The sequence below is a fragment of the Stereum hirsutum genome (genome assembly GCF_000264905.1).
Source record: "Stereum hirsutum FP-91666 SS1 unplaced genomic scaffold STEHIscaffold_1, whole genome shotgun sequence".
Taxonomy (NCBI): domain Eukaryota; kingdom Fungi; phylum Basidiomycota; class Agaricomycetes; order Russulales; family Stereaceae; genus Stereum; species Stereum hirsutum.
This window is the reverse complement of record NW_006763131.1, coordinates 3559234-3573900: the sequence shown is the minus strand read 5'-3', so window position 1 is coordinate 3573900 and position 14667 is coordinate 3559234. Positions and strand designations below refer to the sequence as shown.

Sequence of the window (14667 nt, the reverse complement as noted above, 5' to 3'; positions counted from 1 at the left end):
CGACAATCCTGCTCCCTTCGGCGACTCGAAGCACCGCTCATAAGAGCGTGTTTCTCCAGATGGATTGTCAAAATAGTGTATGTACGACTGGAAGCAGTAGCAAGAGGCTCAGGTAAGGACCTAGATTGCAGCCGTTTCAAAGAGAGTTGAGAATAGACAGCTGATCGACGCACAGGCACCAGCATCACGTTTGTCCCGACATGCATCTTGTGCGATGTGTGAGATAAAATCGTCCAGCTTGCGCACCAAGTTCCAAAAATATTACTCATCGCAGATGCAATGAAAGCACGGTCAGCAAGCGTAGAAGGAAAATATATCCGTATAGATCCAGCAAAGTAAATGGCAGGAGAAAGTGAGAGGGAGGGATGAAGAAGGTATCGCAAATGAAGAAGCACTATACAGACTCCCGTGATGGTACGGCAACCTTGTTCGAACGTGCAATCACACTACCGATTATTCATCAGCTGGTTCAGACCGTCGATACGACCGCGCCAACCATCTGCGTAGAACAGCGCTATGAGCCCGCTCACGAAGTCCCTGCCAAGTCGATGAGAAGTCAACATTGGCAAAGAAGAATCCGATAAGATATGCAGCAAATGTGAACACGCACCAGCCCTGTGAGAGAGATCGGATAGGGTAGTCCAGAGGTCGGGGGATATTCGTTTGGATGAGCCATGGCCAGCGATCGGAGACGATGGCCTTAACGTTTGTCAGAGCACGAAGTCCCTCTGGCCCACCTGTTAACCTTAACGTGTCAATTATTGAAAGATAGACACCGCATGTGAAGAGCTCCCACCGAATCGTCCGTAACCGCTGGCCTTGAAACCACCGAAAGGAAGGTCTTGGCTATATAAGCAATCGTCTCAGTACTTGCCCACATTCTGTACTATCAAGACTCTGACGTACTTCAACTGTATAGACAAGCAACACTTGAGTCAGTCCCTGTCGTACAAATTTCGTGAAGGAAGACGTACGTATGTGACACCAAAATCGTTGATGGATACCATACCGCATTGTAGCCGTTTCGCGACGTCCATGCACAAATACTGATCCGGGCCAAAGACGCTCGCACCAAGCCCAAACTTGGTGCCATTAGCAATGGCAATAGCCTCGTCGATAGTCTCGTAGGGCATCAAGAGGGCGACGGGAGCAAACACTGTTAAAACAAGCCTTATGAGAACAAACAAAGAAATGACTGGGTTGGCGCTCACGTTCTCTCTGGGCAATGTTCATGTCGTTCGTGACGTCGCCGATGACAGTCGGGGTGAAATACGCGCCATGCTCCAGGTAAGGGTGGCGCATCCGCATGCCGCCATGCTCTACTCGAGCGCCCTGATTGCGAGCATCATCGACAATGTCCTCGAGCTGTTGGAATCGTTCGCTCGAGATCATGGAGCCACAATCCACACCAGAGCCGACACCTTCTGCGGATAAGGCGGAACCAAGACGGAGGGCACGAACGCGTTCGACAATGAGCGCATAAACATCCTCATACTGCGACGAATGGACGATGAGGCGTTCGATCCCAATACAGTTCTGCCCGGCATTTTGGCTGTCACAAGAACGTTATAAGCACCCAAATCGACTCAGAAAGGACAATACTCACTAAATGCCGCGCATCCAGACGCTTGCCCACTTGTCGATGTCAGTACCAGGAAGAACGATTGCTGGGTCCTTTCCGCCAAGCTCCATGGTCACAGGCGTCAAATGCTCTGTTGCGGCTGTTGCAACCTGTACACAAGTTAGGCATGGGTCTATCGGGCGATGGTACCATAATATACGCACCAAACGGCCGACAGGTTCTGAACCAATGAAAGTGATGTGTTTGATGACAGGTGAGCGAGTGAGAGCATCGGCTTGCGAAGGTAAGCAGCACACGAGCTATGTGCAAATGTAAGGTAAGGAAAAACAACATTGATGCGTGCACTTGCCTGTACGAGTTCCGGATTGAAGCCACAAGCACGCATGCATTCATGAATCGCACCAATGAACCAAGTCGTCGACCAAACCACCTGTTCCGAACATTTCAAGACGACGCCGTTCCCAGCAAATATAGCAGCCAGGATAGGTGACCAGGCATTGTGTAATGCTAGAAATTGATGAGAATATGGAGAAGATGAGGAAGAAGATGGCTGGGGGCATACGATAATTCCACGATACAATGGCAGCAACGACGCCCATAGGTTCATAGTGGACCTGAGATTTCTTATAGATCTGCATGAAAGGGGAGCTCCTCGTTTCCGGCTTCAGGTACTTCTCGCCATGGTCGATGAGCCAGTCCATCTTCGAGCACGTTGTCAAGATTTCTCCCAATGCAGCATCGATAACTACAAAGAAAACGCTGCAAAGTTCAGCGCAGAGCCAACATGATACAAGCCAAATGAGACGTACGAGTCTTTCCGGTATCCCGACAAGCCGTCTGGGCACAAATGTCCTGGTTCTCCACCAACCACTTCTTCAAGCTACGGACCACTCGTCTCCGGTCGGCAAATGTCGTCTTTTCCCATTCCGTCTGAGCATAAGCCGCCCGATTGATCTTGTCAGTAATCTCCTGCGTCTCATCCGCGGGGAAGGTGTTTAGGTGAAGGCCAGTCGCAGGATCAAAGCTGGTTATGTATTCTCTGCCTGGGACTTCATAGGCTGGAGCAACGTCTCGGTTGCTTCTGTGGCTATTGATAGTAGGATTCTGGATAAATACTCCGTCGGAGTAGTTTGGGTCTGAGGCCTGTGCATGAGTCGACCTCGTTAGCAATTGCATAAGGTTCTAGTAATGTCTAGGAGTCTACCTCTAAGGCCGCATGTTTGAAGGGTATCGCTCTGTTCCGCGCTGTTTGGTATCGTCTGACTACTGTCCAGATCCCAAAGGCGAAAAAAATGGTGAGGTGATAGAGTAAGTCGTCGACGTTTCCTTCATCGTCGTTGTTTCGTGGTCTAATCGTGTCAAAAGGGTGGATGAAGAAAGAAAACAAGGAACCCATCGCAGTAGGAGCAAAAAGAAAGAAAGGCAGAAGGAACCTGTCGGATTTGAACAAAACAAGCGCCGAGTTGAACACGAGCACGATGAACGCGCTGTTGTCGCGTGTTTGCACACCATTTGTCTCACGCCTCATGTGGATGTGGCGCGCCTCTGTGAATATCACTCATGTCTCTCACTCGGGGAATAGAGTAGATAATACATATAACGCAGGCGTAAGGCCGGTGAACGGCAGGTCCCGCTACTTATCTTTGCTCCAAATGTAAGTACCAGTCTAACATATTGGCCACGAGCAGCATGAGATGTTCAATTGATCTCATAATTTCGAATTGAGAGTCAGCGATTGAAGAATTAGCAACGTCCGAAGAGTATGCCACATGACTCGGACGTGCTACTGCTCGAGCTTGAAGTGAGGGGTCACTGCCGCTGCAGGGCTTCGCCCAGCAGCTTCGTGACCCTAACATAGTACATGTGTGTCACACTTCACACCTTGCCGAGGTTACGATCTAAAAAGATGAACAGAAATGAATACTCTAGAAACAATTCTGTCATGACTTGGACGTTCACGAAGTGTGGCCGAACTCAGGCGGGATAGCTGAGTCAGAAATTGGTCAGCATCTACCATATAGGGAAGGTCGTCGCATTACAAGCCAAAAACCGAACGATACTTCCTGTAAGACCCACTACTAAAGTAGCGGGAATAATATGTAGTATGATATACCTAGAGAATAGTGCGAATACTGATCATTCCCGCGCATAGAATTTGAGGGAGTGCGAATAGAGCGTCGGGAATAAAAGGGTGTGGCGGGTGGGAGAGGGGGAGGGCGGAAGTCTGCAGAAGTCAACTCGCCACCTTCTGCACGCGTCGACTCGCTCATCGTAATGAACAAGAGGCTCGGGATATTAATATCCTATCCGCTCAAAATGACTGAAACCCCCGGAATCACAGATGGACAACGGTTTGATTTGGCTCAGGTCAGACCAATGCTCAGACTAAAGGAAAGTGCGCGCCAGTTGTACTATGGGGGCTGCAAAGATCGATGGGGCTACTTGAGTCGTGTCTGGCCCAGGGGCGATCGATTAGCTTATTATTGAACCTCCCCGTGCCGAAGTCTACGGTAAAGATTAAGGATGATATCGTTCGCAGTAAGAGTGATGATCCTACGAAGACAGGTTAACACCGGAACGGGCAGAGTAGTGGGAGCGGACGAACGTATGGGGTGCTATCCGCAAGAAATGGGCAGTAGAACCCTTGTACCACGCCAGAGGGCCCTCTGTCTTGAAGGTCTTCCAAAGACAGTCTATGGGGCTTTTATATAGTGTACCAACGATACGACCATTCGGGAGCTTTTGAGTAGGTTGATTGTATACTCGGGTCAAAGCCTAAAAGGAATTATGATGACCGGCTTCGGCATGGTCAAGATAAAGAAAGGACGTACGGTATCTGCAGGTTGCATCATCAGAAGCTGCCCGGAATGGATCAGCCTCTCGTAGCTCGAAAGGTAGTAGATAAGACTCACAACACAGACTCCTGACACTGAGCTGCTAGCAAGATATGTCAGGACACTATTGGCAGGTAAGATGCCTCTTGAGACCAGCTGGTTCTTTGTCCAATTGTATGTCGGAAGCTGAACGGAGGAACCCATCGCTGTCCGTAGAATGGCGGCGTCAATGCCTCGAACCATGCCTCGGAGACCTTCTCTTGAGTAGATAGTCGAAAGGGCATCCCAGGAGTGCTTATAGTAATGCTGAGCACCAACTGGTAGTACAGGCGAATAGGCCTTGAGACTGGGCGTAAGTGGATGTTACATACGAACGTCGCGAATGTGACTCACCTGCATCCTGGCCTTGATCAAGAAAAGAGGGTTACCCAGCGACGCTGTGTCGTTTGTGAGCTCTGAGGATCATGTTCAGTTTCCCATATGTTGAGGCATACCTCCGACTGCACCACTTGCTGCTCCCGCGATGACAGAGGTGACAGGAAGTTGGTCCTTGGGAGACAGACCGAAAGCACGATTGATGTTCTGCCGGAAAGGCTCGTAGAATCCTAGATAGATACCCTGTTGGTTGTTTCTTGGACTTATGACGTGGTGAGAAACTGACCCAACCGTGAGCCATTGAGAAGCAGCTGGGCATCAAGAGATTTAGCAGTGGCTTCTCAAGGTAAACATTCCTCCTGTAAGTACCTGGTATGCATACTACATCATGTTGAGTAACGCCACTATGGAGAAGAAGTCACAGACGCACTGCTGGAGGAAGCCCTCTCTGTATACCCTTGATACCCTCATGCTTCCAGGTCTTGCCGAAGCAATCGAACACATTCTGATACACCTTCTTACCGCCTCCCTTGACCAACTCGCCCTGCAACTGCATACGAGTCTTCATGACTTCCGCAGGGTTGGAGAAGGTGACCTGAGCAGAACAGAAGACAAGCTAAGACAAGCACACTATCGGAAGAGAAAGACTACGCACCGCTATGCATGCTGCTAGGCCTCCGAGGAAGAAAGTCTCGACGACGTTCATCTGACGCGGCTTCGGAGGTGTTGATGTGGCGGCCATCTTGTGGTTCGAAAAGGAGGGCCGGCTCACAATATTCTGAAGACCGTGAGACCGTGCACAGGGTGAACTGAAAGCTGCCGAAAAATGTCTTCGTTGTCGTCGGACACGATGAGTAGAGTCAGAAAGGACTTTCGATTTACGTGCTCCGACGAGCGCGACTGACAGCACTTCGGACGTTCGCCCGATCCGCTACTATGCCAGCTTTCCCACGACTGCTAATTGCTCCTCCCGACATTGTCGCGCTTTGCTGTTGTGCCTAGGCCTCATGGGACGATGCAGACCGTCAATGCGCTCTCCGTCGCTCTCGTCGCCGCTCTCGCCGTCATCGTCCCCATCTTCACCCGCATAGCGTCGTCGCCCGTCGCGCTCATCATCGTCACCCCTTTTGTCCTCGTATTCTGTGTCATCTTTCTTCTTGTATTCAATATCCTCGTTGGCTATGCTCTCGACTCTCGGACTCGAACCCCTGCTCAAGTCGGCACCCCTACACCAAGACCTTTAGCATTCTCAACTCCAGCAGCTTGGCAGGCTGTTCTTACACGCTCCCAATGGTCCTACAGGCCTCCTCAGACTTTGCCACCCATTCGTCCCGACGCACCCATTGTTTCTGCCGCCGTCAATGATATTCTCATCCTCATCGTACGAGACTTTGTTCTCGTGTGGTACAAAGAGATATCATCATCCCCCTCATTCCCTACCGCCGTCTCTTCTACTCTTCATAGCTCCCTCGAGCGATTCTTGGCCAAAGCCGCGACCCTTGACTTACCCACCGTCCTCGTCAAACGCGTACTTCCAAAAATCACCGCGCATATTGAACAGTTTCGCGAATCTGAAGTGGCTTTGCGTGGAGCAGGTCTAGAAAGAAGGTTGACCCAATCGGAGGAGCTGGATATGCTTCTAGCTAGCCGTTACGCGAGTAAAGGCGGTGGCAAACTCCATCCTGCTGTCGACAATCTTTCTTCGAGCTTCACGAAACAAGCTGAGGAGACGCATCTGAGACGACTTGTTGATCGCGTACTGCCATACATTCTACCGGAAAGAGAGGGGAGAAGCAAAGCCCTCAAGATCGTCGTTCGAGAGATTGTGGCGTGTTCTGTCCTCTATCCACTCATGGACATGCTCGCCGATCCGGATTTCTGGAATCGAACAATAGACCAAGTGGTAAGTCCTGCACTCCCTGCTCATGAACTGAATGCTTATGCAACATAGGCTGGTGCAGCAATCCGGCAACAGTGCGTGTAACAGCCCACGTTACCTGAGATCACTCCATGACGGTTGTCTTTAGGCGGCTCATCTCCAAAGTGCGCAACGTGCTGGAGGCTCAACTGCCACGGCCGGTACCGCGAGTGGCCTCCCCAAGATTGTCGACTACCGAGGCGATCACCATCCGTACCGATGCTCGTCAATTCGAGTCGTTCCTTCGGAGCATCAATCGGACGTCTTCACTTCTCGACGCTAGGCGTCTGAAGAGTGATATTATGGGAGAGATCAGGCGAACTCGATTGCTACTCTGTGTGTCCGTTCCTCGTCATTCTCGCCCCTTTACTGAACGTATTTCCACAGCGAACCACGAGAAGGAGGACTGGATCAATGGCGAGAAGACGGAGGACGTTGTGGCCTTTCTGGACAGGCTGTATACCGCCAAAAAGAGAGCTGAACATCGCATCTCTGTCTTGGGCGGCCATGATGATTCGGTTGGTTCTATATCTTCTTTGTGGATACCCATTGATCTGACATGCTTGTAGCAATCCATCTCAGAAAGTCCTGCTCCGACACGCCTATCGCTACGCGACATCTTAGGGAATCCGAGCTCTCTTTCTTACTTCATGGAGTTCATGGACCGACGGAATCGGTCTCTTCTGGTTCAGTTCTGGTTGACGGTCGAGAGCTTCAAGAACCCGCTGGAGTCCGTGGAATCAGAAACCTCCGGGGATGAAGATGATCCCATCAACAATCCGTCTTCGTCAACTACAGCAAAGGAAGACACTTCCATGGTATACGAGCTCTACTTCTCCACCGCGGCCCCTCATCCCTCTTTATCATGTATATCAGCCAAGCACGTCTCGTCGATACGCGACTTTGTTCTGAACGAAGATACTCCCTCGCTGGCAATGGAACGCAAGGCCCGCCGGAGCGTGATGCTCGCTCAGAGACAGGTGGAAGAAAGCATGGAGCAGGACTTTGAGGACTTGGAGAGGTCCGAGCTCTGGTTCCGCGTCGTCGAAGATATTAACGCCACTCGGAAGGTATCAGCCGGTACTCGCCACACAGGTGGCACTATCCGGCGCAGGGAACCCAGTGCTACTAGCGACGACACGGTCTTGGAGATATCACGCCGTCGTGCTGCTACAGCACCTGTGGCCCTGCCGATGCAGCGATCCGACTCTACCCCGTCGTTTTACCATTTGTTTGGCGCGAACCATCAACTCTTCCGCAGCGATTCAGCCTCACCCACTCCTGTTCCGTCCGCTGAATCTTCCCACTCTCCTACACCACCGCCAAACCGCTCTATTCCCTCCAGCCTCGATGTCCTTATGTCTCCAGTGGCCGAGACAGACTCCGTTTCCTCACGGGCACCACTCTTCGACGACCCGGACGATCGTACTAAGGAGACTCGCGAGAGCCATTCTACGGTGGAGGCCATTCAGGCCGCCTTGACAGATATTATAGCCCTTGATAATCAGCAGACCGCGAGACGGCGCAAACCACCATCATCCAATGCCGGAAGCTTGTTCGAGTCTGCGGTAGACCTTCAAGAGTCGACGCTCTCTCTAGAGCCCCAGCAAGATCCTCCCCTTGAGGATGGCGACCAGGAAGACGACAAGGGCGATGATAATCATGGGAGGTCTGAGTCGCTTCAGCTGGCCGGACCAGGAGACTTGCAGCTTTCGTACGAAATCCAACGGTTAGCGGATAAAGTCTCGAGTCTCGAGACGCAGCGGTCTATGCTCGACACTCTGATCAAGAATGCGGAGCTGACTGGCGATACACAAGAGTTGGCTCTCCTTCGGAAGTCCAAATCCGCACTAAATAGGGAGCATCGGGAGGTCAGCTTCCAGAGGACGCAGTATGAGCAGCAGGAACTGGCAAATCGACTCCTGCCTGATCGGACCAAACTCACGATAGTTAACTCGACGACCGCGGACGATAGCGGGAAGGCTGTCGTGCGATACCTCATCGAGGTACAACAGCTTGCTTCCGACGGGAGTTTCGCGACTGGTTGGGTCGTCGCGCGGAGGTATAACGAGTTTCTGGCCATGCACAATAAGCTACGAGAGCGATACGCTCTCGTCAGGAATCTCGATTTCCCAGGGAAACGACTGGTAACCAACCTTTCGGCGACCTTTGTGGATAATCGCCGGACGGCTCTCGAGAAATACATCCAGGTGCGCTTCACATCCCTTCCATCTCCCATGCATCATGCTCAATTGATCATTTTACAGAACCTGATCGTCATCCCCGCCGTTTGCGAGAGTGATGAACTGCGCGCATTCCTATCCCGAAATTCACCTTTCGAAGTGGCGAATACGGATCCAGTCGCCACCTCCAAGGGTGCCAGCAGCACGAACTTCCCCGGCAAGGACCTCGTCCGCACTATGTACAACTCTGTCGCCCAAAGCGTCGATGACATGTTTTTCGGTCCGTCCATGCTGGACGTCATGATCCAACGATTGACGCGCCAGGCCGCCGATCTCGCTGGTGTGGTCGGCTCTGCGATCAACGACGAGGATATCGTGGCGCAGGCGCTCAGAGCTTCAGGGAAGACGGCTTCGGACGAGGCGTTGTTGCAGTTCTCTGGGGATCTGAAGCCGTTGGATGGGGAGACGAGCTCGTCGACGTTTTCGGCTCCGATATGCGATCTCTTGTTGGCCATTTTCGAGCTCAATAAGAAGAATAATTGGCTGCGGAGGCAGGCTATCGTCATTATTCTGCAGCAAGTTTTGGGCAGCACGGTGGAAAGGTTCGTCGCAGCTACTTGATTGCGTGCGAGATCATACCATATTCACTTGCTTGATATCGTGCAGGAAAATAAGAGAGACTATTACTAGTTTCCTCGTCGAACCTCAAATCATGCAATTCGTCGATTTATTCCGGAATTCTCTCTGGCCCGGAGGGAATCTCAAATCCACGTCGGTTCCACGGTCGGCGGAAGAGAAGCTGCGGACGAGAGACGAGGCGAACAGAAAGCTTTCTGCTCTGATGCCTGGTAAGCCTTTCTCAGTCTCGCTCTAAGTCTATATACTGAAGTGTCTCCTTGTTTTCTTTTTCCTCGAAGATTTGGCCGCTAATATGATCGGACGGTCGAATGCTCGACGAGGAGCTCGGCGGATATTTGCTGTGCTACAGAATCGACGACTGAACCAGCATATTATTTATACTATTGTTGATGAGGTGCGTTTCCGACCTGTCATTCGTTCGTTCTATACTTACTGAGGGGTTGCTATAGGTTTTCAATGCCCTGTTCCCAGAGGCTCCGCTGGAGTACCCAGTGCGGTGACCTGGTTTGTGACCTGTGCAACCATTATGCATTACTACTCTGTCTGTTGTTCTCTTTTCTCGTCTTCATGCATCCTATCGTATACCCCCTTCGTTGTAGCTTATAAATGACAACTTCACGACTTTCCACGACGCGTAATTCATCATACTATGGGGTCGATAGCCTGGCGAGTTGGATTTGTGTGTGTACACATACGCTGACGTTTACGCTTCGCTGAATCATCAACCGAGATTTTCCACTATCCTAGCCTGAGTCCTCACAGGAACGGTCAAGAGGACTCGACGGAAGCAGGTGTAGCCCCATTCGATGGCGCCGTGCTGGGACCTCCATCTGCAACAGTAGGCAATGGTTCCTCAGTCGTCGGAGTTGAGTTAGATGTTTTCGGCCTTTTCGAGCGATTTGCGGCTACAGGCATGGCCGAGGGGTTGTCATGCCTATTCCATGGATTGGGCGTGAATAGACAGACAAAGAAGACTGAAGGACATACACTTTGGTGGTGTGCAAAAGATATCCGCCCGAGCCAGATGTTACCATCGTTGGATGTGTCCTGCCGGGGAGGACTTGATAGCGTCGCAGCCAGCTCTCTGTGATACCTGGGGCAAGATAGCGAGGTGTCTGCCGAAGTTTGGCTTGTAGATCTGTGAGGATCTGAGGAAGAGACGTCAGCGGCGGTGATGAACTGAAGCTGGGGGATAGAATCACCTGTAGATGTGGACTGTGGACGACTATTGAAGCAGAGCCTCCTAGGTAGGGTACTAGCTTGTCCACTATCGAGAAGGGTTCATATTCGCTGACCACGATGAGTCTGGACAAAAGGTTTTAAGCGTCGTGATGACGGTCGAAAAGGCGAGGAATGAGGCTTACCCTTCAAATCCACCGGCAAATAGCTCTTCCCGGGTGTTGTTCAACACGTCTGAAACAGCCTTGCGTTTATTCATCCGTTGTTTGTGTTTCTCCGACTTCAGAGTAGTAGGAGATTCCACTGGTGCCATTACTATGCCAATTCATGAGTTGTGGCGCGAATGGGACACATTATGAAGAGGCACTCACCAGGAGCATAATCCTCATCTGCAGTTGCCCAGTTCAAGGAGAGGAGTACGGGAGCCACAGCCTCGATGGGAAAGTTCATCTGTGTCATGACTGGATACGCCGGTGGCGAATCGACATCACAAATAGTGATCAGCCGTCCGCTACCTAATGAAAAGAACATGAGAGGACCGAAACCTCGAGCTTACCAGTTTGGAGCGACATGCTTACCACCTAGACGTTCAATAATGGCCGACACGACCATCCCGGATGCATCGTCCACTACGATGTAACGGCCGCCTGGCCTGATATTTCCGAGGTTTAGGAGTTGGGAGAGGGTGTCGATGCGGAGGTCACGGATACGGGGTTGATCTTTGTTGTACCAGTATTCGCAGACGTTGAAGAGGGTGGGTTCGATGGTTGTGAAGGATTTCGAGTACCTGGCGAAGCATGCCTTTAGAAGCTGGAATGGGCGGTCAAGTGGCGAGGAAAACACACTTTGCCTCCTTGCGTTTCTTGTACTTCTCTTTGCTGTATTCAGTCTTCAGGGAGTAGTTGGCGTGCATTTCTATCTGCTTTTTTATGATGTCCTGGTATCTCCGGGTCAGGAAAGAGCAGAGATGAAGAGTGTGGCAACTCACCGAAGCATGAGCACCCGACTGCTTCAATGCCTCGATCTCTACGCTGGTCAACGGCTGGACAAACTGCCCATCGTTGATGAGCTCATTCGTAGCTTCTGTATCCTCTGTTTTCTAACCGAATGAATGTCGTTGTTCCAAGGGTCTCTTACAGTGAGATGTTCGTACCGATGTCCACAATGGATTTGGGAGGAACAATTTTTAGCTGTTTGTTCACAATCTCGTGGGTTAGCCCATAAGGTTGTCCAATAAGTTCGTTGGCATGAAAGGATCCAAATTTTCCTAGAGATACAGAGCTGTAGACATTTCAGAGAGTGAGAAAGGAGAGGATGCGAGAATTTACGCACGAGTCCTTGTCTATTTTCACGCTCTTCACGTCTCCTGTCGGCAGCTTCAGAAGCACAGTATTTCCAGATTTTACTGTGTATTTCTGAGGAGGTGGTGTCGGAAGAGCAGAGGGTCCTGCAGCGTCGGCGTCCATCGCGTGCGCCAGAAGTTGTTGTTTGAGGTCAAGAGACAAATGCGTCGGGAGATCTCCGACGCACTCTTCCTCCTGCTTTCGACACTGCTCTTGCGCTTTGAAACATGGCGTCAGATTCTGTGGACGTTGATCAAGGCAAATCTCTCGATAACCTGCTGCAAAAATCACAGACGACTACGTCTCTGCTACCAGACGAATTATCATACCTCATCTCTGCTTTCACACCCAGACAGGACACATCCCTACGATCTAAGGCATACCTCATCCTTTCGTCTTTCTGCCAAGGAGTTCGCACCTCACCCAAAGGAAAAGCTGCTCCCGACGATGTCGATCCTGCCACTGAATTGTTGACGAAAACGTTCGAGCCCATCATTTCATCTCGACTCGCAGAACCCTCCGAAGATGACATAGTAGCTGGACTTTCCTTCCTCTCCGCGCTTTTCCAGGTCGACTGGCAGAGCGCGTCGTCTATCTTTCAAAACGAGGACATCCTTACAGCCTTCACAGACCTTCTCGATCTGTATCCTACCGCTACTGTCTCCAAAGAGGCTGCCCATCTGCTCTCACAAGCCAGCGGCCACAAGGCATGTCGAGCTGTCATACCCCCTGACTGCATAAAGTGGTTGGAAAGCTCTCTACGGCAAACGAAGGATCCAGCTCTTCGAGCGTCTGCAGCCATCGCGGTCGTCAAACTTTCCCGTGGGGCCACTGGAGACGCTGCAGAGGTCGCGGGAGAGCAGAAGGATATACCTCGAGGACATGACGCTGAGTTGGTCAGGTTAATGCAGGGCTTGATCGTCAACGGAGATAAAGATTCACTGGCGGATGCGGTCGAAGGTCTCGCATACCTTAGCATGAGTCCCGCAGTCAAGGAGACCCTCTGTGATGACCTACCATTCCTCACAAAACTATGTTCCGTCATACCCATCCGCAAGGCAGGTGCACCCCCTCCTGACGCCCCAAGTCTCTCTCTTCTTTACGGAGTCGTCATCATTCTCTCGAACCTTTGCGCGTACCGGCCTCGTCTTTCGGCTGAAGATGCTCAAATGGAAAAGCTGAGACGCATGGCGAAAACGTCGTCGATGGCTCAGAATGCAGCGCTAGATGTCCTAGAGGATGACGAGCATGCGAAGCAGCGAGGCCGTAAAGTGGTCAGATGCGGAGGGCTAGAAGTGCTTTCGATGGCATTGAGGACTGGAGACAGCCGAGGAATCAGAGTCGCCTCAAGCAAGGCTCTACTTAGCCTCACGGAGGATAAAGAGAACCGGGGACGGATCCTTCAAAGCGGCGGTTCGAAGGCTCTCATGAACTTCATATTGAAGACTCTGCCTGCTCCAGGGACCTCGACCTCTGATCCTGACTTGGACACCGCCGATCTAGAAGCTATCCAGGCTGTGGCGAAACTCGCTATCACCGCTTCGCCGATGCACGTCTTCGGGCCTGGTGAGGGCGGGATCTATGACGCTATCCGTCCACTAGCCATTCTCCTCACACATTCCTCATCGACTCTACTCCAGCGTTTCGAGTCCATGATGGCGTTGACGAACATCTCATCTCACAGTCCCGAAGCTGCCAGTCGCGTCGCTAAAGCCCAAGGCCTCATGAACAAAATCGAGTTTTTGGCTCTTGAAGACCATAACCTGGTTCGTCGAGCGGCCACAGAATTACTGTGCAATTTGGTAGCAGGGTCGGAGGATGTTTTCGAACGATATACGGGCGACGGTCGTTCGGAGGGAGCGAAGTCGAAACTACATATCTTAATAGCCTTATCGGACATCGACGATCTCCCTACTCGACTCGCAGCCTCTGGAGCACTCGCCACACTCACATCTTCCCCACGAGCCTGCCGCGCCCTCTTCGACCTCGAAAACGAACGGCACCGCGTCCTCAGTACATTCACGCAACTGATCGACCCTACCGTACTCGCTGAACGCGAAGAGGATGACGATGAAGCAGCAAAATCTGAATCGCACCCAGGTTTGGTACATCGAGGGGTCGTCTGTGCTAGGAACTTCCTTGTCAATCTCGACGACGCTTCGCGGAAAACATTGACGGAGACGGACGAGATGCCGGATTTGTTGAAGGCGCTTACCAACGTAGTGAGGCAGAATGGGGGGAATATGGAGTTGGTGAGGTCTACCGCGGAGGCATTGAAGGCACTCATTGATTGCGGAATGAGTATAACTGTATAGTTTCTCGTCGGTGCCACAGGGGTACAACGAACATTCGGTATCTACACTGGCATGACTAGCATATCCCACACTGTAGCGACATTATCACTAGTATTGCTGTGCTATGTGGATGGATACTCTTGATTAGGAATACTAATATAAACCGAGCAAATTGCAGTCAAAAAGCATAGAAGTGCGTAGATGAACAGGGCCACACTTGGTCTGTATATTTGACGACGGCACGTGATGAGCAGGCACAGGACCCCGCCTGCGCTCTGGGTTTAGCTTCCTACCGACGCATCGACAACCGCCTTAACCAC

At 51.4% G+C, this 14667-nt stretch overlaps 5 protein-coding genes across 5 annotated transcripts; 2 read left to right on the top strand and 3 right to left on the bottom strand.

Annotated features, from left to right (window-relative positions):
- Window positions 1-20: 20 nt before the first annotated feature.
- Window positions 21-2978, bottom strand: STEHIDRAFT_90244 (Aldedh-domain-containing protein; the record flags this gene model as incomplete). The annotated part of the gene is made up of 12 exons (XM_007298300.1): window positions 21-537; window positions 611-737; window positions 797-846; window positions 907-911; window positions 975-1156; window positions 1212-1552; window positions 1607-1731; window positions 1786-1881; window positions 1914-2089; window positions 2145-2327; window positions 2392-2725; window positions 2787-2978. 12 exons carry the CDS (start codon window positions 2976-2978, stop codon window positions 447-449), a joined length of 1902 nt encoding a protein of 633 aa, XP_007298362.1. The 3' UTR covers window positions 21-446.
- Window positions 2979-3758: 780 nt separating this feature from the next.
- Window positions 3759-5680, bottom strand: STEHIDRAFT_144141 (oxaloacetate carrier). The gene is made up of 10 exons (XM_007299084.1): window positions 5447-5680; window positions 5222-5386; window positions 5161-5172; window positions 5078-5102; window positions 4911-5021; window positions 4810-4853; window positions 4495-4755; window positions 4414-4440; window positions 4188-4357; window positions 3759-4135 (listed from the first exon to the last, which is right to left on the bottom strand). Exons 1-10 carry the CDS (start codon window positions 5531-5533, stop codon window positions 4063-4065), a joined length of 975 nt encoding a protein of 324 aa, XP_007299146.1. The 5' UTR covers window positions 5534-5680; the 3' UTR covers window positions 3759-4062.
- A 126-nt stretch (window positions 5681-5806) lies between these two features.
- Window positions 5807-10031, top strand: STEHIDRAFT_152188 (PhoX domain-containing protein; the record flags this gene model as incomplete). The annotated part of the gene is made up of 9 exons (XM_007299083.1): window positions 5807-6694; window positions 6743-6765; window positions 6819-7045; window positions 7097-7227; window positions 7279-8919; window positions 8977-9494; window positions 9559-9740; window positions 9810-9925; window positions 9981-10031. The coding sequence occupies 9 exons, from the start codon at window positions 5807-5809 to the stop codon at window positions 10029-10031; spliced, it is 3777 nt and encodes a 1258-aa protein (XP_007299145.1).
- Window positions 10032-10436: 405 nt separating this feature from the next.
- Window positions 10437-12176, bottom strand: STEHIDRAFT_46714 (Gcd10p-domain-containing protein; the record flags this gene model as incomplete). The annotated part of the gene is made up of 9 exons (XM_007297955.1): window positions 10437-10679; window positions 10734-10836; window positions 10896-11025; window positions 11082-11225; window positions 11289-11497; window positions 11556-11647; window positions 11699-11802; window positions 11864-11991; window positions 12043-12176. The coding sequence occupies 9 exons, from the start codon at window positions 12174-12176 to the stop codon at window positions 10437-10439; spliced, it is 1287 nt and encodes a 428-aa protein (XP_007298017.1).
- A 104-nt stretch (window positions 12177-12280) lies between these two features.
- On the top strand, window positions 12281-14469 carry STEHIDRAFT_90235 (ARM repeat-containing protein; the record flags this gene model as incomplete). Its single annotated transcript, XM_007298299.1, has 1 exon — window positions 12281-14469. One exon carries the CDS (start codon window positions 12281-12283, stop codon window positions 14366-14368), a length of 2088 nt encoding a protein of 695 aa, XP_007298361.1. The 3' UTR covers window positions 14369-14469.
- Between the last annotated feature and the right edge of the window lie 198 nt (window positions 14470-14667).